This window comes from Pecten maximus, unplaced genomic scaffold (genome assembly GCF_902652985.1).
Source record: "Pecten maximus unplaced genomic scaffold, xPecMax1.1, whole genome shotgun sequence".
NCBI lineage: Eukaryota > Metazoa > Mollusca > Bivalvia > Pectinida > Pectinidae > Pecten > Pecten maximus.
In genome coordinates, this window is record NW_022979337.1 from 24,381 (window position 1) to 49,527 (window position 25,147).

A 25,147-nucleotide genomic window follows, 5' to 3' on the forward strand; every position below is an offset into this window, starting at 1 on the left:
GAGATGATCAAACTGAAGAATAGAAGTAGAAAAAGCATTCCTGGTCTGGATTTTCATATTTTTCCCGCTGAAAAACTTTGACCGGAAGTTATACTAATAAAATTTCTCGGTTGAAAAACGGTACCCGCAGTTCCGGAATTTAAATCGAAATGATTTTGTCCTTTTGATTTATTACCAATTTATATCGACAAACTCTATTTAATATGTGACATATTGATATAAATAAATAATAGATCTTTTCCTGTCCACATTTTATTGATTTAACTTGTGAATACGCCGTTTGTTTCATATTTAATCGTGCGTTTTTACAGAAATTTTAGTCCTTAAAATGTTAAAATAACCATAAACTAACACAAATAATTTTTTTTAAAGAGCAAAATATATTTTACAGTGTGCAAATACATATTTATTAACATTAATTCGTATTTAATGTTTGTTACAACAATCAAACTAATGATATAACCCAGAAAAATAGGTGAGTTTATACATGGACAGAACATTTTGACCGCCATTTTGATGACGTCATAAAAACGATATGACGCGCATGCGCGACTGACAGCAAACATTTTTTTGAAGTATACTATCTATACTATCAATTTATCATGGTGTCTTGCTTCCTTCATGAAGTGCCCACGGGAGTAAAATTTCTGCCCTTGGGGACTCCACTTTTAAAAGGTGAACATACACATGAAATTTGAGGAATATCCCTCCAGCACTTTTCAAGAAATAGCAATAACAAACTTTTAATTCTCAAAATGCAAGATGGCCATCTGTTGGCCATATTGTTTTTCTGATCAAAAATCTAAATGGAATTGGCACAACTATGGACCAAGGGGAACCTATACAATCCTATACAATAGGTTTGAGAAATATCCATGCAGTAAACTAATTTGCATTTCAAAAAGGATTGTACCAATTGGTTTAATCTAATGTTTTCATTTTTTTAATGTGTTTAAATGCTTCCACAAATATTAATACCTCTCTATTATATGTTAAACTAAAGAATTTTCATGTTAATATTTTTCATATGTATATGAAACAAATGAAAAATGTTAACATTTCCACATTTATTATGGCCTTATTTTTAACACTAATACTGCCTGAAGCATCACATGATGTCTCTAATGTATTAAGAACAAGAAACGCATCCGTTTATATCCATCTATTATCATTTTTTTTATTTCAGATTGCTTGCAGCACAAACTGCTCAGCACATTAATGAATATTATTACAAATACAAATTACAATGTATGCATTTCCTTACTATATCGTGTACATTGCACACCTATGAACACATCCATAACATTTTCATCAAAAGTGGTTCACACCCAATGTTAAAGTAGAAAGTCCATTTTTCTTTATATTGTCCTGTGAGAAGTTAATTACAAATGTATCTGTTATTTTGTTATTTCCTACAGACTGTTATATCCTTTTTAGGGCATTTTATCTTTTTGAAATAACTTCTATTAGCAATGTTGCTCAAAACTTTAAATTTTAAAAACCTTTTACAATGTATATACATATACCAAAGGTAACTGACAGCATAACAGATGATTTCCCATTTTCACGATAAACAGCTCAGCGATTCAATATATCTATTGTGAGAAAAACAAAGGTTTATGCATATATATCTTTCTGTATACTGGTATTCGCTTTACAGTAAAAAGGCAAGGAAAGTTAAATAAGAAAATAGGAATTCTTCATTGTTTGAGATACAAAACAGCGCACTGAGGATCTCGTCCTTAATAAATATTTAAGTACCTGGGTATATGTATAAAAAAAATCATGACTAAAACCGTTTTGTCTTTCTGACATTAACCAAGTATTTTTACAAACATCTTTGTTTTTAATAGAGAAATGACCAATGCTTTTTCTAATCCCAACCAAATGATTCTGTCCATTTGGACCCAGCAGTTCAAAGCATGGTCAACCTAGGGCTACAATATATTTAAAAGGATATTTTCAAAAAGTATTAAAGTCAAAATTCAAAACAAATTTTGTATGTTTAAGGATTTGAAGTGATCAAATGAAAACAGCAAACAATAAAATATTTGTAAACTTTTCTTAATTTCTTAAAAAGTAACTTTTGTAATATGATGTACATCAATCAAGTGGCCATGCAATCAACAACAGTACATTCAGTAATACAAGTCATATAGGCTATTATCAAAAGTGACACAACAGAATACTAAAAAAAAAAAGAGTCAATTAATTAACACTTGGCCTGAAGTTTCTACCGTCATTACCATAAACACTGTAGTAGGCCTGTTGGCTTACTAATTTGTAAGGAAAAAATAAACATTGACCTTATAATTATATTCATCCTGTGATCTGCCTAGGATTGCAGATGATAATAAGATTTGATTCAAAGTAGAGGATTGGCTTATTGAAGAACAACAGAATAACAAATTATGGGATGGGCTTATTGTAGGGCAACGGAATAACAAAGTAGGGTGTGGGCTTATTGTAGGGCAATGGAATAACAAAGTAGGGTGTGGGCTTATTGTAGGGCACTGGAATAACAAATTAGGGTGTGGGCTTATTGTAGGGCAATGGAATAACAAAGTAGGGTGTGGGCTTATTGTAGGGCAACACAATAACAAATTAGGGTGTGGGCTTATTGTAGGGCAATGGAATAACAAAGTAGGGTGTGGGCTTATTGTAGGGCAACACAATAACAAATTAGGGTGTGGGCTTATTGTAGGGCAATGGAATAACAAAGTAGGGTGTGGGCTTATTGTAGGGTAACACAATAACAAATTAGGGTGAGGCTTATTGTAGGGCAATGGAATAACAAAGTAGGGTGTGGGCTTATTGTAGGGCAACGGAATAACAAATTAGGGTGTGGGCTTATTGTAGGGCAACACAATAACAAAGTAAATTGTGGGCTAATTGGAGAATAACAGAATAACAAAATAAGGGTGGTATTATTGGTGAATTTGCAGCACTTAAACCTGCTTGTGCTACATACAATAAAATTTTGTTGAAATGCACCATTGATAACAGTTTTAAAGGCCATTTTTGCCAGATAATGACAGAAAATGGTAGAACTGTTTTGAGCAGTCTATTCAACATGATGCTGTTTTATTTTGTAGCGTATTGCGAGGACATCATTAGAACACATATCTACTTACAAATCAGCAAGCCAAATAATTATGCATTAGGAGTGACTAGATTGATTTCATTCTGTTGGGAAATATTGACTCCCATATGATTTATGAAATACAATGGAGAAATTTAGTTAATAATAAACAAGCACTTTCCATAGACTTACAGGCGTGTTTCCTGAAAATAATCAAAACTACACTTGTATAAAAAAAATAAAATATGATTGGCCTTATACATTGGAGAAATATCCTTACATTGTATATATTAAGGAATTTTTACATAATCTATTCTTAAACTATAATATGTAATGTATAATGTATATTTTAGTAGAAAAAAACCTTGATTCAAGGCTTCAGCCATTTACGTGGAAAAAACCCAGAAGCTATATACAAATCATCTCTTATACCAACCGCACTACGCTATGCTAAACCATTCACTCACGGTTGATTGCACTTAGCTATGCTACACTAAGTGTAGCAAAGCATAGTGCAATCTGCCGTGGGCATCCGATGATGCGTACAAATGTACCCATAAACATGTACCGTATTGTTGAATTTGAAATGAATGACATATGACAATAAATACATTTGATTACATGTTTGTTTGTTGAAGCACTCATATGATAATTGTACGTTATTTAAAGCTGAAAGTGGGAATGGAATATTAAGTTTATCAAAACATATCACAGACTTAAAGAATATTTATCACATAATCATATGATACCAAAAACCTTTCATGCAAAAAGGAAAAATATAGCTGATATACAGTACTCGATTCGCTATAAAACACATTATGGCACATCCATTGTTCTGGTGTCATGGTGGGGTGTTCATGTATATGTTCTACAAATCTACAAGTAGACTACAACAAGATTTATACAGTGACAATAAAAGACAAACACAGAAATTATATCAATCAGCAACGGAATCACAACCTAATTGGTACCACAGGGATAAGTCACAATTTATTTTCATTCAGGTTGGTTGCTAAATAGAAATACAATAAAATAAATGTATTCAGCCTGTTTCCAAAGCCAGACGATGACAGGGTGCAGAAAATAATGAAGATGGCTGTATCTACAGCAACTACTTAAAAATTCCTATTAAATCTTTAATAATGGTCAGTGTAACAGCAGATCTATAAAAAAAGTAAATTGTAACCACTACCTGTGACTAGCATACATTTGTATCAGTAGCTTAAAACATGTAGCAAGTGTCACCAATATTCAGTAACTTTCAACACCCAACATGTACGAACCAATTGCTGATACCTGAAATCCAATAAGCTAATAGAGAAAATTGTGACTGGTACCTGTAATCTTATAAAATCAAGTACTGGATAGAGATTCACAAAAATAGGCTGATTAAATCTACGATATTTCCTTGATTTTTGACTATCTACTAAACTGTATCAGGGTAAGATATTTAAGTGGAAGGAAAATCTTTACAAAAAAATTAAAGCACGCTCCTGAAAAATATAAATTCACAAAATTGTTATAAAATTAGATGTTTATGCACGGAAAATGTTAATTTTTGGCCATATGTGATTTAATGTACCGCCATATTGTACCATATATAAATATCCATACCCATACAACAGTCACAGGGACTGGAGATGGTATGACTAATAAAGGGAGATAACAACAGTGGAACTATATTTAATATGGCAATAACTAGGTTTGGCAAGAAAATTACAAATCATGATTCCTCATTTCTTAATATTCTCATTGAAAATCATATTGAAACAAAATTATCTAATTAAACATTCCAACAGATTACCTTGCAGTTGTGTGTAGTAAAAGACCCACAACTTGACAAAATGCATAAATATATCTCCATGTTCTATTTTTCATAGACAATGAATATGACAATGACCTTGACCTTTATAATTTGTTTAAACCCTATTGAACATTTACATAGCACTGTATATCTACACTGAACACTGTATTAATTTGTAACCCTGATAAATACTAGCTGTAATATACCATTAAGCTAGAGAAAATTTCAGTAGTTTTAGACTTCTGATTTACGAGACAGTTCCTTAAAACGAAAGTAAATGGACGGACAATTATCATAGCCCACCTGCATATCCAGGGCCCGCCTTATTAGTTTAAGTACATGTACTGTAGTTCAAGTCTTTGGAACCAGAATTTTAATACTGTATTGTATAAATGAACATCTCCTTATCATGATATCAAACAGTGAAGACACTACTTCAACAACTTATTTGTCAAGCCACTCGGAGCTTAGAACCCGTCAAGCCGCTCGGAGCTTAGAACCAAAACAGTTTATTTTTTTGTCAAGCCTTGGAACCAGAAAAGTTTTTGTAAGAAAAATCTACATTATGATCAGTTTGCATATCTAAAACTGTGATATCTTGGAAACTGATCAAAGAACACAATATTTTAAGCAAAGTAAATCAAATTACATGATATATTAAAAAAATTTCATAGGCAATCATGATATTATTAAACCAACTTATTACTGTAACAGTAAATATCATTCACAAAGGTTTTTATTTTTCTAATTTTGCAAATGCATCAAAATTTATAAACTTTTGCATCTCGCAAATATTTTGAGGTTTTTATCATACACTCCAACTTTCACTAGTCGTTCGTGTGGTAATGTGAAGTGATTCATGAACTTAAACCCCTGCAAATACATTCCAGACAGATACACTGTTATCACGGAATGTTATACACAAAATTAAAGGTCTTTAGAGTAACTTATCATTTATCAAACAACTGGCCTGACAATTGATTGCCTTAGCATTGTTAAGCTAAACACATGACTTTTTACTCATAGTAGGAAGCAGGCTTATTGAAGGAGAATGGAATAGCCAACACTAGGGTTTTTGCAAGACATGGGTGGGCTTATTACCAGACATGGACATATTACCAGAGATCATGCAAGACCCTCCATTTTCTTTATACATGCAGTCAAATAAAACAACCCTGATAAATGAAAATCAAGATCATTTCTCTCCGATAAACTTTACAATTACTGTCTTTTTACACACAGTTAGTTACTTGTTACACACAATATATTTCAGAACTTTTTTTAAAAAGTGAAATCACTTAACAAGACAATAGATATGTTCCACAGGATTCTATCCAATGAGGATCTCTGTATCAACTTCCAGCAGGACACTGAATTTTGAGAATCTCAATTGGAATTGTGTCCTCGTAATGGAACATCCTCTTCTTCGGGGAATCAAGGATTTCATATGTGAGTCCTTCATTGGCTGTGAGAGAAAAAAGAGAAATTAATGGTATTCCAACATACATGTATGCGAGTCATATCTATAGAACTATAGAGAAAAAAGTGAAATTAACATGTTAAGTAACGTTTGTGCCATTAAGTTTAATATGTAAATGGTATTCCAACATACATGTATGCCAGTTACATCTATAGAACTATAGAGAAAAGAAGGACTATCATCTAAAGTTTGTGCCATGAAGTTTATGTTAATGATATTTCAATATAGGTTATATCTATTGTTTAAGCAATATTTTTTAACACTGCTTACATATTCATACACTGTGCCTTTGGTCAAGAGTGGGAAAACAAGGATACGAAAGCTAAATTTACTGATTCTTCTCATCTATGTTAGTGATAAGGAAGACAACAGTAATTTAAAATGTTAGATGGAATTTTAGAAACATATACCAACTACTACGTATATACTGTATGCATTTTTAACAGAATCCTCTCTTCACACCAAGATTTTGGTAATATGATATAAATCGGTTGTTGAATTAATTGTATAAAAATGGTATTCATCGTGATCAAACTATGCTATTTCTCAATGTAATCTATATAGTATGTATTATGGAGGGCCTTAGTTATGTTGTAATTACTTATGCCTAATCCTTTATGCTTTTGTAGCAAATAAAATATGATTAAATCAAGTCATCCCTTGTAACCAAGACAAATTATGTATAATGTATCCCAAATACACTGCACCAGTAACTACACTGTAAATAAAGAAGTTATCCTTGTTTACATAACTAGAGTAGCATTTAGACTTTAAATGGACAAAAACAAACCTTAACAGAAGTATAACCACAATACATCGAAAGTTCTAGTGCTTTCTACCTAAAATTCAGTAAGTCTTACCCAACACAATGAGAAAGTGGTCCCTTGTGTCCTCATTTCTGATGGTAGATGCTACAAACGCAGTGGCTCTCTGGCCATTCTCAATCTCAAGGGACAGCAGCTTCCGCAACACAGAGACCAGGGCAGGCATAATGGACTTATCATATACAACATCTGTGGAAAAAAGCAATCATGTTTTGTAAGTAAGACCAAATAAAAAATAGCTGTGTTACCACTAATTAACGAGCCCAAAAAAATTAGGATATGTATATCGGAAATACTTTTTATTTTATTACACTTTTTTTCTTTATATCTTAACTTTGATTAATCAAACACTGGAATATGATGTTATATATGCATAATATAACATGTAAATGTACATTCTATATTTATATTAAGACCTGTGTGCATCTTTTGATCTTAGATATCATTATCAGACGATAAATGTTAGAATGTCAAAATCTTTCGAATATTTATATTATTCACAGTGTTATTTATTATAGAGTTCTGTCGATAGTATTAGCGACATGTCACAGCATATAGTTACTGAAGAGAGACAACTAATAAAACAACATTCCTAAATTTGTTTAGTCAATAAAAACTTCAGGGTCGGGGTTAAAAATAGGGAGGGTAGGGTTACCGGAAACAAAGCTATTTTTTTCTTAGGCCTTATCATATTGATGTGTTTTTTGTCTCAATATAACTTTTCACGATAAGAATAGGTTAAGCATACTTTGTAAAGGTAATTTTCATTAATTTTGAAATTTAAGTTAAATTTTTTGAATAATGCATTGTTCTGTACTGTAATATAGCCACTTAGCTGTATTTATTTTTGTACTGTGTGAGAATACAATATACCTGCGTAGTACAATATAGTACATGTAGTTCACTTAACTGTACGTCTTGATGTGGTATAATTCATGGATGTTATAAATGACACAGCTTTGCAGTCTTAGATCATATTGCAAACTAGATATAGCAAAACCAAAATTAATATTTTCAACAATATATGTATTTGCTCTTTTAATGTCCATACATTGCAATTAGATTCATTCCTCCTTGTTAAAAGAGATATCTTAACAGCCATTTTGACAACTGTACAGTACTGCCACAATCCCATTGGTCATAATCATGATGCTATACCAGAATGGTCATGTGAATAAAGGCATTTACTGTCTGATAAATGTCACTTCTGTGTGGTAGGTCATGCTATGACTGAAATGTGAATATTTCAGAGTTTTTACCTGCAGCAAGTATGATGTCCGGAGCTATATCCCAAAGCATCCTATCATCGGATGTTTCCCAATCGTATTTCAGCAACCTGATTCTCTCATCCTGACTGAAGAAGTACATGCCAGGGAGACACTCATCCATAACCCAGTTCTGAGACTCGATATGAAAATCATTCTGATCAGCGAATATGTCCTCACTGTTTTCATCATCGTAAGACGATGAGGCAGTAGAAGTATAGCTAATCTCCATAATATCGGAACACATGCTCACATTACAGGGATTGGAGGGCTCAGCGTTTACACTCAACTGGCGCCGGATTGATTTCATCATACGTCCGTCTTTTTTGTCTGTGCACTCTTTGGATGTGGAGGGGAATATATCGCTTGGTGTGAAGGTCGGTTGTGAGAGATATGTGTGTTTGGCAAAGTTAGTCTCAATGTTCTTCATTAGAAGATAAAGCACCTGATGGTGACAGTCACTGAAAGTGTACGACTTCATCTGGCACTTTCTACAAACGGTGATCCCGGTGAGTCCAAGTCCACTGCCTAACTCCATCACACGCCTATACACGAAACAGGCAAAATAGTACCAAACACATGTTATAACATCTATACACGAAACAGGCAAAATAGTACCAAACACATGTTATAACACCTATACACAAAACAGGCAAAATAGTACCAAACATATGTTATAACACCTATACACAACACAGGCAAAATAGTACCAAAACATGTTATAACACCTATACACAACAAAGGCAAAATAGTACCAAACACATGTTATAACACCTATACACGAAACAGGCAAAATAGTACCAAACACATGTTATAACACCTATACAAAAAACAGGCAAAATAGTACCAAAACATGTTATAACACCTATACACAAAACAGGCAAAATAGTACCAAACATATGTTATAACACCTATACACAACACAGGCAAAATAGTACCAAACACATGTTATAACACCTATACACGAAACAGGCAAAATAGTACCAAACACATGTTATAACACCTATACACGAAACAGGCAAAATAGTACCAAACACATGTTATAACATCTATACACGAAACAGGCAAAATAGTACCAAACACATGTTATAACACCTATACACGAAACAGGCAAAATAGTACCAAACACATGTTATAACATCTATACACGAAACAGGCAAAATAGTACCAAACACATGTTATAACATCTACACACAAAATATACAAACATACATTATAGCACCAAACTCGACCACACGCTTAAACACAAAACATACAAACATACATTATAGCACCAAACTCCAACACACGCCTAAACACAAAACAGGCATGATAGCACCAAACACATGTTATAACACCTATACACAAAATATACAAACATACATTATAGCACCAAACTCCATCACACGCCTAAACACAAAACAGGCACGATAGCACCAAACACATGTTATAACACCTATACACAAAATATACAAACATACATTATAGCATCAAACTCCACCACACACCTATACACAAAACAGGCATGATAGCACCAAACACATGTTATAACACCTATACACAACACACAGTATAACACCTACATCAAACACATGTTATAACATCTACACACAACACACAGTATAACACCTATACCAAACACATATTATAACACCTACACCAAACACATATTATAACATTTATACACAAAAAGTACATAATAACATCAACACACAAGATATATTACGCCCATCAACATCTATTGCAGTTCAATTAAAATGTTGACAAATGTATGTCATTGTCCTAAATCAAGTCCACTCCCCAATATTGGAGTCAAAGTTTTATGTGTCGGCCGTTGCCCCCATGGATTTCTATTTCTTAAGCATTTAATTATATAATAAAACAATGTTATATGTTTTTATTCACTTAGTTTATCACCATTAGTCTATCCCTTTTATTCCGGTGCATTTTTAAGTTATGTCAAATCTACCACTTTTCAATTGTTTAATAACCAATACAGCAATCTACTGGTACTGGTATTTATTTTATTTTCATGTATGGACAAATATACATACAGTATATATATAATACCGCTTTTGAGATCACGAAAATACCTGAACACCTAACATACTTACTTGTTTTCTAAGAATTTGCTGTTTTCAGAACACCATTCTGCTAAATGTAAGGCTGCCTGTTTTGAAATTAAATAAAACATGAAACAGATAAGTTTTTCATGTCATTGAGGGTAATGTTACAATTAAGAATATTCTTGAATGTAGTCTTATCTTTTATAATTGTTTCTCCACTGAAACATGCAAAGCCAAACCTGTCTATAAAGACCACCTATTTCAGTTTCCATTGTAACAAGCCATCGTAGTTGACATCTATACAAAGACCACCTGCCATATTGGTAGGGGACAAAAAGCACTGAATTTTGTTTTACAACAACCAAATAAGAAAATAACCAAAAAAAAAATTGGTTTAAACCCATGGACAGAAATTTTAAAACCCCCCCCATTTGATACTCAAAAAAAACGATATGACCGCATGCGCGACTGAACAAACATTTTTTTTGAAGTATTATTTTACTATAAATTTATCATGGTGTTTTCTTCCTTTCCCTGAAGTGCCCACGGGATAAAATTCTCCCCTTGGGGGGACCCCCTTTTTAAAAGGTAACTACACATGAAATTTTTTGAGGAATACCCTCCACACTTTTCAAAAAATAGCAATAACAAACTTTTATTCTAAAAATGCAGATGCCATTTTTTGGCCAATTGTTTTTCTATAAAAATTAAAGGAAATTTGCACAACTAGGGACCGGGGGGAACCTATACAATCCTATCAATGGTTTGAGAAATTCCAGCAGTAAACTATTTGCATTTCAAAAAAGGATTTACCAAATTGGTTAATCTTTTTTTTCATTTTTTTAATGTTTTAAAATGCTTCCAAAAATTTTAAATACCTCTCTATTTAGTTAAAATAAAAATTTTTTCATTAATATTTTTCATATTATTAAAACAAATGAAAATTTAACTTTTCCACATTTTATTATGGCCTTATTTTTAACACTAATACTGCCTGAAGCATCACTTTGGGGCCCCAATGTTTTAAAAACAAGAAACGCACCTTTATATCCTCTATTATATTTTTTTTTTTTCAGTTTGTTTGCAGCAAAAAACTCTCCACTTTAAATGAATTTATTAAAATACAATTACAATGTATGCTTTCCTTATATATCGGCATTGCACCCCTAGAACAATCCAAAACATTTTCATCAAAGGGGGTTCACACCCAATGTGAAATAAACCCCTTTTTTTTTATATTGCCTTGAGAATTAAATTTACAAATGTTTGTTTTTTGTTATTCCTACAGATTTTTTATATCCTTTTTAGGTTTTTTATTTTTTTGAAAAAACTTCTTTTACAATGTTGCTAAAAACTTTAAATTTTTAAAAAACCTTTTCAATGTATATACATCCCAAAGGAAACTGACACATAACGAGATTTCCCTTTTTCACAAAAACGTCCGATTAAATTTAATCATTGTGGAAAAAAAAAAAGGTTATCAAAATTTTCTTTCGTATACTGGTTTTCGTTTTACTAAAGGAAAGGGAAAATTAAAAGAAAAAGGAAATTTCTTCATTTTTTGAGATACAAACAGCCACTGAGGACTCGCCCTTAATAAATTTTAAAGTACCTGGGTATATGTAAAAAAAAAAAATCTGACTAAAACCTTTTTGTCTTTCTACATTAAAAAATTTTTAAAACCTTTGTTTTTAATAAAAATGACCAACTTTTTTAATCCCAAACCAAAATGATTCGGGCCCTTTGGACCCAGCTTTTCAAGCAGGGAAACCTGGGTCAATATTTTTAAAAAGGATTTTTTTCAAAAGTATAAAGTAAAAAATTCAAACCAAATTTTGTATGTTTAAGGTTTGAATGATCAAAAAAACAGCAAAAATAAAATATTTGAAAAACTTTCTTAATTCTTAAAAAGAAACTTTTGTAATATGATTAATCAATAAAGGGGCCATGCCAACAACAGTACTTATAATACAACCCCTATGGGCTATTACAAAAGTGACCCCAACAAATATAAAAAAAAAAAGAGTAAATTTAATTAACATTTGGGCCCTAAATTTTCCCCCGTCATTCCCATAAACACGTAGTAGCCGGGTTGGTTTACAATTTTGTAAGGGAAAAAAAAACATTGACCTTATAAATTTCATCCTTTTACTTCCTGGGATTGCGGTAAAAGATTTATTCAAAGTAGAGGATTGGCTTATTGAAGAACAACAAAAACAAATTATGGGGGGGCTTATTGTAGGGCACGGAAAAAAGTAGGGTGGGCTTTTTGTGGGGAAAATGGAATAAAAAAGTAGGGTGTGGGCTTTTTAGGGCACGGGAAAAAAAATTAGGGTGGGGGCTTATTGTGGGGAAATGGAAAAAAAGTGGGGTGTGGCTTTTGAGGAAAACCCCATAAAAAAATTTAGGGTTTTGGCTTATGTAGGGCAAGGAAAACAAAGTAGGGGTGGGCTATTGTAGGGAAACAATAAAAAATTTAGGGTTGGGCTTATTGTGGGGCAGGGAAAAAAAACAAAGTAGGGGTGGGCTTTTGTAGGGAAACACAATAACAATTAGGGTGAGCTTTTTTGGGGGAATGGAATAACAAAGTAGGTTGGGGCTTTTTTAGGCCGGAATAACAAATTAGGGTTGTCTTTTGTAGGGCAACCAAAAAACAAAGTAAATTGGGGCTAATGGGAATAACAGATAAAAAAATAGGTGGTTTTATTGGTGAATTTCAGCACTTAAACCTGCTTTTGCTACATCCAAAAAAATTTTGTTAAAATGCCCCTTTTAAAACAGTTTTAAAGGCATTTTTGCCAGATAAGACGAAAAGGGTAGAATTTTGACGTCTATAAACATGATGCTTTTATTTGTAGCGTATTGGGGGGACATATTAGAACACATCTACTAAAAAATCAAAGCCAAAAATATGCATTGGGAGTGACTAATTGTTTCTTTGTTGGGAAATTGCCCCTTGATTTATGAAATACATGAGAAATTTTTTTTAATAAAAAACAAGCACTTTCCCATAGACTTACGGGCGGTTTCTAAATAATCAAAACTACACTTGTAAAAAAAAAATAAAATAGATTGCCTTATACATGGGAAATTCCCTTTAATTGAAATTTTTAAGGATTTTTACATAATCTATCTAAATTTATAATATTAATGTATAATGAAATTTTTTTATAGAAAAAAACCTTGTCGGGGCTTCACCCTTTACGTAAAAAAAACCCAGAACAATTAAAAAAATATCTCTTATACCAACCGCACCCTATGCAAAACCCATTCATTTCCCAGGGTTTGATTGCACTTAGTTGCTAACTAAGTGTAGCAAAGCATATGCAATCGCCGTGGGCTCCGATGATGCTACAAATGTACCCTAAACTTACGTATTGTTGAATTTTTAAATAAAATGACATTTTTAAAATAAATCATTTGATCATTTTTGTTTTTTGAAGCACTCAAGTAATTGTACGTTATTAAAGCTAAAAAGTGGGAATGGAATTTTAATTTTTATAAAAATATCACAACTTAAAAAATATTTATCCTAATCATATAAACCCAAAAACCTTTCATGAAAAAAGGGAAAATATACTGATAACATACTCGATTCGCTATAAACACATTAGGGCCATCCATTTTTTTCTGGTGTCATGGGGGGGTGTTCATGTATATGTTCTACAAATCTACAAGTAGACTACAACAAATTTAACATGCAATAAAGACAACACAGAAAAATATCAATCAGAAAGGGAATCCCCAAACCTAATTTGGGTCCCACAGGGAAAAGTCCAATTTATTTTTTTTCGGGTTGGTTCAAAAAGAAATACAAAAAAAATGTATTCAGCCTTTTTCCAAGCCAGCATGACGGGGTGCGAAATAATGAAGAGGGCGTATCTACAGCAACTTTAAAAATTCATTAAATTTTAAAAAATGGTCAGTGAACAGCAGACATAAAAAGTAAATTGTAACCAACCTGTGACTACATCTTTGTACAGTAGCTTAAAAATGTACCAAGTGTCACCAAATTCAACTTTCAAACCCAACGGTACGAAAATTGTGATACCGGAAATCCAATAAGCAATAAGAAAATTGTGACTGGAAACCGTAATTTAAAATCAAGTACGGGATAGAGATTCACAAAAATGGGCTATTAAATCTAGATTTCCTTGTTTTTTGACTATCTAAAAAATTTTTTCAGGGAAGATTTTAAGTGGAAGGAAAATTTTTAAAAAAAAATTTAAAAAGCACCTCCTAAAAAATATAATTCAAAAATTTTGTTATAAAAATTAGTTTTTAGCACGGAAATTTTAATTTTGGGCCATTTTGGGATTTAATGTACCCCCAAATTTTGTACCATTTAAATATCCATACCCTACAACTCACGGGGGGGGGGGGAGGAGGGGTATGACAATAAGGGAGATAACAACATGGAACTATTTTAATATGGCAATAACTGGGTTTTGGCAAGAAATTACAAAATCTGATTCCTCATTTCTTAATATTCTCATGAAAAATATTGAAACAAAATTACTAATTTAAAAACTTTTAAACAGATTCCCTTGCATTGTGGTAGAAAAAACCCCAAAACTTGAAAAAATGCAAAATATATCTCCTGTTCTTTTTTTCATAGACAATAAATTTTAAAAATGACCTTGACCTTATTTTTGGGTTTAACCCTATTGACTTTTTACATAGCCTGATTCAACGAACACTGTAAATTTGTACCCTGATAAATTAGCTTAAATTACCATTAATAAAAATTTCATATTTTAGACTTCGGATTCGAGACAGTTCCTTAAAAGAAAGTAAAGGGACGGACAATTTAAAACCCCCCGCTACCCAGGCCCCCTTATTAGTTTAAGTACATGTACTGTGTTAATCTTTGGAAACCAAATTTTAATACTGATTGTAAAAACATCCCCTTTAATTGATAAAAAAACATGAAAACACTACTTCAACAACTTATTTGTCACCCATCAGCTTAGAACCCGTCAAGCGCTCGGACTTAAACCCAAAACAGTTTTTTTTTTTTGCAGTTTTGGAACCCAAAAAATTTTTTTGTAAGAAAATCTACTTTTAATCATTTTTGCATATCAAAACTGTGATTTTTTAAAACTGATCAAAGAACAAAATTTTTTAAGCAAAGTAAACAAAAACTGATATATAAAAAAATTCCTGGGCAATCATGATTTTTTAAAACCCAAATTTATTACTGAAAACAGAAAATACACAAAAAGGTTTTTATTTTTCAAATTTTGCAAATCTAAAATTTTTAAAAAACTTTTGCATCTCCAAAATTTTGATTTTTTTTCTAAACCCCAAACTTTCCTACTTTCGGTGGAAATGTAATGATTCATAATTTAAAACCCCCTGAAAATACATTCCCAATCACTGTTATCACTGTTATCAAAAAATTAAAGGTCTTTAGAGAACTTATCTTTATCAAAAAACCGGGCCTGAAAATTGATTGCCTTACTTTTTAAAGAACACATATTTTTTACTCAAGTAGGAAGCAGCTTATAAAGGAAGGGAAATACCCAAACACGGGGTTTTTTGCAAAATGGGGGCTTATTACCAACGGACATATTCCCAGGATCAGCAAACCCCCCTTTTTTTTAAACAGCGTCAAAAAAACCCCCGTAAATGAAAATCAAGCATTTCCTCTCCGAAAATTTTTTTAAAAAATTACTGTCTTTTTTACACACATTTTATTTTCACACAAATATTTCAAAATTTTTTTTTAAAAAGGGGAAATCACTTAACAAACAATAAATTTCCCAATTCTATCCAATAATCTCTGTATCAATTCCACAGGACACAAATTTTGAGAATTCTTGGGAAATTGTGCCCTCGAAGGGAACACCCTTTTTTCTCGGGAATAAAGGTTTATATTGGGGTTTTTCTTTTGGTTTTGGGAAAAAAGAAAAATTTAAAAGGGTTTTCCCAACTACTTTTATGGGCTATCTTAGAACTAAGAGAAAAAATAAAATTTAAATTTAAGTAAAAGTTTTTCCCAAATTTTAATATTAATTATTCCAACTACAGTTCCCATTTCTCTATAAACTATAGAAAAGAAGGATATCATCAAAAAGTTTGTGCCATAAGGGGTTTTTATGTAATATTTTCAATATGGGTTATTCTATTTTTTAAGCAATATTTTTAAACCCTGTTTTACATATTCATACCTGTCCCTTTTGGTCAAGAGGGGGAAAAAACAAGGATACGAAAGCTAAATTTATGTTCTTCCATCATTTTGAAAGGAAGACAACATAATTTAAATTTTAGAGGGAATTTTAAAAACATTCCCACTACAAGTATATCTGTATGCTTTTTTAACAAACCCTCTTCACACCAAAATTTTTTGGGAATATGATATAAATCGGGTTTTTTGAAAAAATGTATAAAATGGTATTTCGGATCAAACTATGCTATTTTTCAAAGTAAACTATAGTATGTATTATGAGGGGCCTTAGTTTGTTGTAATTTCTAGCCAATCCTTTATCTTTTGTAGGGAAAAAATATGATTAAATCAAATATCCCTTGTAACAAGACAAATTTTGTTAATGTTTCCCAAAATACACTGCACCGTAACTACACGTAAAAAAGAAGTTATCCTTGTTTCAAATAGAGTGCATTTAAATTTAAATGGACAAAAAAAACCTTAAAAAGTATAACCACAATCATCGAAAATTTTTAGTGCTTTCTACCTAAAAATTTAGTAATCTTACCCAAAAACAAAGAAAAGTGGTCCCCCCCTTTTTTTGTCCTCATTTTGAGGTGACTACAACGCGTGGCTTCTGGGCCCTTTTCAATCTAAGGACGCAGCTTCCGCAAAACAGGACCAGGGGAGGCATAAGGACTTTCATATCAACACTGTGGAAAAAAGCATCATGTTTGTAAGTAAACCAAAAAAAATAGCTTTTTCCACTAAATTTAAAGACCCAAAAAAAATTTGGAAGTATATGGGAAATACTTTTTTTTATTACACTTTTTTTTTTTATCTTAACCCTTTTATTATCAAACACGGAATATGATGTTATATATCATAATTAACATGTAAAGTCATTCTTATTTTTATTTTTAAAACCTGTGGCATCTTTTGATCTTAGATATCTTTTCAACGAAAAGTTTGAAAGTCAAATTTTCGAATTTTTATATATTTTACAGTGTTATTTTTATAGAGTTCTGCGTAGTATTAGGGCATTTTACAGCAATTTTTTACGAAGAGAGACAAAATAATAAAAAACATTCCAAATTTTTTTATCAATAAAAAAATTTAGGGGGGGGGGGTTTAAAAAAAGGGAGGGTGGGTTTCCGGGAAAAAAAGCTATTTTTTTCTTGGCCTTACATATGATGTGTTTTTTTCTCAATATAACTTTTCACATGAATAGGTTTAACATACTTTGTAAAAGGTATTTTCATTAATTTGAAATTTTTAAATTAATTTTTTTGAATATGCATTTTTTTTGTCGTAATATAGCCACTTCTGTATTTTTTTTGTACTTTGGGGAGTACAATATACCCTGTACAATATGTACGAGTTTACTTAACGTACTCTTGATGTGGGAAAAAATTCATGGATGTTTTAAATGACAAGCTTTTTCAGTCTTAATCATATTGCAACTGATAACAAAACCAAAAATTAAAATTTTCAACAAAATATGTATTTGCCTTTTAATGTCCCCAAATGCAAATTTGATTCATTCCCCCTTTTAAAAGAGATTCTTTAAACCATTTTGACAAAAGTACAGTCTGCCAAATCCCCTTGGTAAAATCATGATGCTAACAAATGGTCATTTAAAAAAAGGATTTTCTGTCTGATAAATTCATTTTGTGTGGGTAGGTCATCTATGACTGAAATGTAATATTTCGAGTTTTACCTGCAGCAAGATGAAAGTCGGAGCTATATCCCAAACATCCATCTCGGATGTTTCCCAATCGATTTCAGCAACCCATTTCTCATCCTGACGAAAAAGTACATGCCAGGGGACACTCTCCATAACCCTTCTGAGATCATTGAAAATCATTTGATCGCGAATTTCCTCACTGTTTCATCATCGTAAGACGTGAGGCAGTAGAAGAACAACTCCATAATATCGGAAAAAATGTCCCTACAGGGATTGGGGGCTCGGGTTACACTCATGGCCCGGATTTATTTCATCAAGTCCCCTTTTTTTCTGGCACTCTTTGGATTTGGGGAAATATCGGTTGGGGGAAGGCGGGGTTTTGAAGGGTAGTTGTTTGGCAAAGTTAGTCCAATGTTCTTCATTAAATTAAAACATGATGGTGAAGTCAGAAAATGTACGACTTCATCTGGCACTTTTCTAAACGGGGGATCCCGGTGAGTCCAAGCCACTGCCTAACCCACACACGCCTATACGAAAAGAAAAAAATTCCAAACCATGTTAAAATTTTACCGAAACAGGCAAAAAAGTACCAAACAATGTTATAACACCAACACAAAAAAGGGAAAATACCAAAAATATGTATAAACCCATACCAAAACCCCAAAAGACCCCCCCCCAAAGAAAAGCCCCCCCCTTTAAACCCAACACAAACACAAATAGTACCAAAACAGTTATAACACCAACAAAAAAAAGGCAAAAAATCCAAAAAAATGTTTAAACACCCTTTTCAAAAACAGGGAAAATGTACCCAAACAGTTTTAACACCTTACAAAAAACAGGGAAATAGTACCAAAAATGTATACCCTATACCAAAAAAAGGCAAAAAAAGTACCAAACAATGTATAACACCCAACACAACAGGCAAAAATGTACCAAACAATGTTATAAAACTAACACGAAACGGCAAAAAAGTACCCAAAAACATTTTAACACCCATACACGAAACGGGAAATAGTACCAAAAACATTTTATAACTCTATACCGAAACAGCAAAAAAGTACCAAACCATGTTTTAACACCTATAAAAAACAAAAAACCCCAAAACCCATAAAACCCAAAAAAAAAAATCTTTTACAAAAAAACCCAAACCAAAAAGGTTACAAAACAGTTATAACACCAACACAAAATATAAACTACTTATAGCCAAACTCCCACACGCCCAAAAAAAAAAACAACAACCAAAAAATTTTACACCTTCCAAAAAACCTTTTTCCAACCCCCCACCCCTAACCAAAACAGGCATGAAGCACCAAACACATTTATAACACCCATACACAAAAAATAAAACAAACAAAAAATTATACCCAACCCCCAAAACCTAAACCACCCAAAACCCAATATAACATCAAACAATTTATAAAAAATACACAAAATAAAAAAAAATAAAAAAGATAAACCCCACCACACATTAATTAAAAAAAAACATGATATTTAGGCCAAACCCCCTTTAAAATTTTATGCCCCCCCAGGTTTTTTTTTTAACAAATTAATAAAAAAAAATGTTTTTTTTACATTTTTTCACCATTTACACCCTTTTTCCTGTTTTAAAAAAGGGGAAACCCATTTTAATTTTTTAAAACCAAAAACTCTACACATTTTTTTTTTTTTTCATTTTTACAAAAAAAGAAATTTAAAAAACCCAACAAGAAAATACCCCCACCAAAATCTTTTTGGTTTTCAAAATTGTGTTTTCAAATGTAAAATTGGGTCCTGTTTTAAATTAAATCCCAAAAATCGATATTTTTCAGTTTTTTGGGGTTAAGCAATGGAAATTTGAGTTCTTTCTTTAAATTTTTATAAAATAAAACCAAATGTTATAAAAAATTTTTTTATTCCCCTTAGTTTATCATCAAAACCCCCCCTTTTATTGGTGGCCCCTAAAAAAGCAAAAAATCCTTTTTCCCCCCTTTTAAATTTTTTTAATAAGTTACAAGAAAAACTACGGGGGTTTGGGTTTTTAAATTTTTTTCAGGGTTTGGAAAAATTCAAAATAAAAAATACCCCCCTTTTTTTTGAAAAATGTAACACCTAATAAAACTGTTTTTAAAAATTTTTTTTTAAATATCCTTTCTTTAAATTTAAAAAAAACTGTTTTAAAAATTTAAACAAACTAAACAATTTAGTTTTTTTTCAATTTTAAGCCCCAATTAATTTTTTTTTTTTAAATTTTGTTTTCCTATTTTTATAATTTTTTTAAAAAAAAAAAACAAAGTTTAAAGAAGCGGAAAAAAAAAAAAGAAAAAAGAAAGAAAAAAGGGAAATTTTAAAAAAGAAAGGGAAAAGGAAAAGGAAAGGAAGAGGCAGGCCTATTGAGGGGGGAAGGAAAAAAAGGGAAAAAAAAAAAGAGGGTTTTTTGAAGGGGGGGGGAAAGGGGGGGAAAGGGGGAAAAAAGAAGACAAAAAAAAGGGGGAAAAAAAAGGGCCCCAAAAAAAAAAGTTTAAAAAATTTTTTAAAAAAAGGGGGGGGAAAAAAAAAGGGGGAAAAAAAAAAACAGAAAAAAAATTTTTTTTTTAACAAATTTTTTGGAAAAAAAAGGGGGGGGGGGTTTTTTTTTTTGGAGGGAGGGGAAAAAGGGGGGGCCCAAAAATTTTTAAATTTAAAAAAAAATTTGGGAAAAAATTTTTTTGGGAAAAAAAAAGAAAAGACAACGAAAAGAAAAAAAAAAAGGAAAAATTTTTTTTAAGAAAAAAAGGGAAAGAAAAAGATTAAAGGTAAAAATGAGGGGCTAGAAAGAAAAACCGTAAAAAAACCTTTTGTAAAAGGAAATTGGGGGTTTTTAAAAGGGGGGAAAGGGGGAAAAATTTGGGGGGAAAAAAAAAAAAAAAAAAAAAAAGAAAACAAAAAAAAAAAAAAAAAACCCAAAAAAAAGGGGGGGGAAAAAAAAATTTAAACCCTTTTTTTTTTTTTTTTTTTTTTTTTTTTTTTTTTTTTTTTTTTTTTTTTTTTTTTTTTTTTTTTTTTTTTTTTTTTTTTTTTTTTTTTTTTTTTTTTTTTTTTTTTTTTTCATTTTTCCCATTTTTTTTTTTATTTTTTTTTAAAATTTTTTTTTTAATTAACTTTTTTAAAAAAATTTTTAAAAATTTTCTTTTTTACTTTAAAAATTTTTTTTTAAAAAAGGTTCCTCCTTCTTTTTTTCAAATCATGGGCTCCGAAACCAGTGGAAATATAAACTGGTTGTGAAAATAGATAGAACTTGTAAGACAGAATGTTTTAGTCTGATGAAGATATCAGAGTTTAGTCACTGAAAGGTTGCATGTGAAAATCAAATACCAGGGGTACTGGTTGTGGTATAGAAAGTCTATATATATAGAGCTAATTTGTCACATTGTTGACTTTAGGTGAAATTTAATTAGGGATTCACCTGAACCTAAGTCCACAATTGTTTTATCATATAGTATATACATTTCACAAAAATATAAATAACTTTTCATGTCATGAACCCATTTAATTTTCATATTAGGTAAAGAAATTGTTTGCAAAATTGTGTAATAGCATAGTGTAATTGCATCATTTATCTTGATAACAGAAAATTAACAACACAATATTGACATGATGTCTGAAACACTTTTCTATTCATAGAATGAGGTCTGTAACAGATTTACAGACTAGTCACATGACGTCGCTCCTACAATCAGGACTGGGAATAAGCAGGAGTCGTATGATAAATCAACACAGCTCAATACATACCAATGTATAAGTTTTGTAACATAGTGTATCATCCTCTTCCTCCTTTTGTTGTAGAAGATCTGAGTATGTTTCATAGATTTCATCACAGATATCGGCATCAATATCTTCAAGCTGAATGAACCATAGACAAAAAAATAGACATTTTATTAATGAGATTTTACCTGTAATTTCTACATATTGTAAAGACAGATAAATACAATCTTTTTCCCTTTTAAGCACTTCTATCCTTTCCTTGGTCTAAGTATTTCATCTTCATACCAGATGATGGAATTATTTGAAATGTAACTAAGTGATAAATTAACAAAATTTCTTTTAGCTAAAAATTGTCTTAGGTGGAATGTTACCTCAGCTCTCTTAACTCAAAACTGAGGGTATTCAATTCCATCATCACAGTATCTGGTAGACTAGTACAAGCATTGTTGCAAAAACATCCAACAAATTTTCATATTAAGCGTAATTGTGGTGTAGACTCAGCGGCAGAAGAAGCACTGGACACCTGGAAAATTTTCAATCTGTTTTTCTGTGTTTTGGTGTAGGTAGCTGTATATATACATTTATATTTATATAGTGATTTTCATTGGGGATTCCTGGAAGTGTCCGTTATGGACAGGTGTCCGCTATATAAGGGTGTCCGCTATTACAAGTTTGACTGTATAGGTAGACATAATTTGTTTGTTTTTGTTTAACGTCCTATTAACAGCCGGGTCATTTAAGGACGTGCCAGGTTTTGGAGGTGGAGGAAAGCCGGAGTACCCGAGAAAAACCCCAAGCCTACAGTTAGTACCTGGCAACTGCCTCATGTAGGTTTTGAACTCGCAACCCAAAGGTGGAGGGCTAGTGATAAAGTGTCGGGACACCTTAACCACTTGGCCTCTGTGGCCAAAGGTAGACAGAAAACCTAATGTTAATTTTGCTATGTTATAATTTTAAGTCTACAGGTTGTACTATTGTAGGTACTTTGACTGATCCATCATGATCAGTTATAACGATGTCCCAGCTATGTGACCTATCATATTCATCCAGGAATAAGGCCACTCATATATTTTGCCTATTTCACTGTTGTACAATAAGCCTACACCCTACATGTTGCTAGCAATAAGTTTTGAAGTCGTATCTAATATCTAAGTAGGTGCAGGTGTCAAGAATGAAAAACAATTATGTGAAAATTTATAATAAATATTGTATTATAACAATTGTTCTAATACCATATATAAGTATCATGGGCTGTGGTGAAAATTCATCACAATCTAATGATAAAAACAGTATATTTACCTTATGTAAGATGCTTTTAACGAATGCACGCTGATAGCTGAGAGATGGCGGATACTGCTTACATGTGGCATGTTGAACGGTGGCCTTCAGGACAGCCCTCTGCATGTCTGGGGATATATCTTTATCATCTATCGATGGTGTTGTCTGCAAACAAATCATTAATAATATACATGATTAAGATTTCCTATCTTTAACCCAAAACATCCTCTAGGTCTTATTGTACTGTATAAACTAGTGCATTAATCATGTATTCTTATCCTTAACCACCTAGTAATGATAGGAATAAGTAGGCAGTTTCTCATCCGAGTATGTCAATGTAGATACTTAGTAATTTGTTTTGGGTTAATCATTTCTCATCAAAATACTGAGGGATGGAAGCAGTTTGGTTGGTGACTGCATTATATTCCGAAGGCCTAATATAGTGTAAAGGCCATAGTCCTAAGGCAAGAGAATAATCCAAAGGCCCAATAGTCCATTGACCTGATAGTCAGAAGGACTCAAACTATGTTCTATGACCTCAATAAGTGCACAATGAGTAGCCTGCATATTCTGCAATAGGGTTGCAGATAGGTTTATTTATTAGTATGTGTCTACTTGATTTGCCCGAACAGGTGGGCTTCTTCAGAGCAATTTTTCATGATGAATTTAACCCCTAAAGTACCTTTTCCTATTGTTACTCGTGACATCATACAATTGATGTTCACATCATCTTATCTAGTAATGATTACTCAGGTCCAATTATGTTCCATCAATGGTGTTGTAAGATAAAAATTGACAACATTTCATCAATAACTGTATAGTATTCATGGTGGTTCAAGTTGTCTTATATCATCTTATATTTAGATCATATGGGTCTTTAATTTGAACTAATGGACCTTCGGAATAGTAATCCCTTGGAATATTAGGTCTTATGAACATAGATGTGTCACCGTTCGCTTAATTCTTATCATGCTTAAAACATATATAATAGTCATGCATACCAGCGAAACAGTCAATCACAAACAAAAATCAATTATGTTTACTTAAACTGGCATTAGACACAGGGACATGACACATTGACAGTAAAGTGTTATATGATAATGTAGTATGTATTTCTGGCTAATATTATCATGAAAGATTAATTATAAAGCTAACAATGCAGAGTCACACACCTTATACCTGAGTCTTGTACAGTATAAAGTTAAAATCGTGTGACCTACAATTCATATTACTTTACGCCAGCATTGTTTGCTTTGTGTTGCCAGGACTCAAAAATATTTTATTTCTGCTGGAGCATCATGTGCAGTGACATGTGACATCTAAAATGACTTGCATTTGTGTTTCGACGTAAAATAAAATAATGAATCTATAAGTATGACAATAATTACCTTCCATTTCATTCGCCTTATTGGTACCATCTCGAAAAACTGAGTTGTAATATCTCTTAAAATGTTTTCTTCCAAAGACAAAGTTGTGTTCATGGAGGCAGCCATATTTCTTGTTTCTTTTGTAAGCTTGATTTTGATTGGCTAGTATACACCGGACCAAATTAAGGACCAATCACAGGTGATTTGACATATTTCATGTCCGAGAGACGCTTTCCATGAAAAATATCGCAAGAAAATGTAAGTTCAATCCGCCATAATCGGCCGTAATCTTAGATTATATATATCATTTATCACTTTTAAATTATTTTATGATTCTGTGAGAATGTAAATTGAAGCATATTTGTTGTGAATTAATCAGTAAATACATATAAAACATTACTGTTACTCCCGCTTACGTCCCTTGCAAAATCAATGTTTACATTTTGT

The 25,147-nt window shown here is 31.9% G+C and overlaps 1 protein-coding gene across 1 annotated transcript; it reads right to left on the bottom strand.

Moving 5' to 3' along the window:
* Positions 1–1,156: 1,156 nt before the first annotated feature.
* LOC117318497 (protein-lysine N-methyltransferase EEF2KMT-like) lies at positions 1,157–24,864 on the bottom strand. The gene is made up of 8 exons (XM_033873475.1): positions 24,722–24,864; positions 23,355–23,498; positions 22,069–22,193; positions 18,369–18,495; positions 10,549–10,604; positions 8,450–9,000; positions 7,227–7,379; positions 1,157–6,351 (listed from the first exon to the last, which is right to left on the bottom strand). The coding sequence occupies exons 1-8, from the start codon at positions 24,824–24,826 to the stop codon at positions 6,239–6,241; spliced, it is 1,374 nt and encodes a 457-aa protein (XP_033729366.1). The 5' UTR covers positions 24,827–24,864; the 3' UTR covers positions 1,157–6,238.
* Between the last annotated feature and the right edge of the window lie 283 nt (positions 24,865–25,147).

Coding starts and splice junctions, on each gene's coding strand:
- LOC117318497 (XM_033873475.1), bottom strand. CDS start 24,826: ATGGCTGCCTCCATGAACACAACTTTGTCTTTGGAAGAAAACATTTTA. Junction 10,605..18,368: donor CGACTTTCATCTTGCTGCAG/GTAAAACTCGAA, acceptor ATTTCAAAACAG/GCAGCCTTACATTTAGCAGA. Junction 9,001..10,548: donor AGCAAATTCTTAGAAAACAA/GTAAGTATGTTA, acceptor TTTCGTGTATAG/GCGTGTGATGGAGTTAGGCA.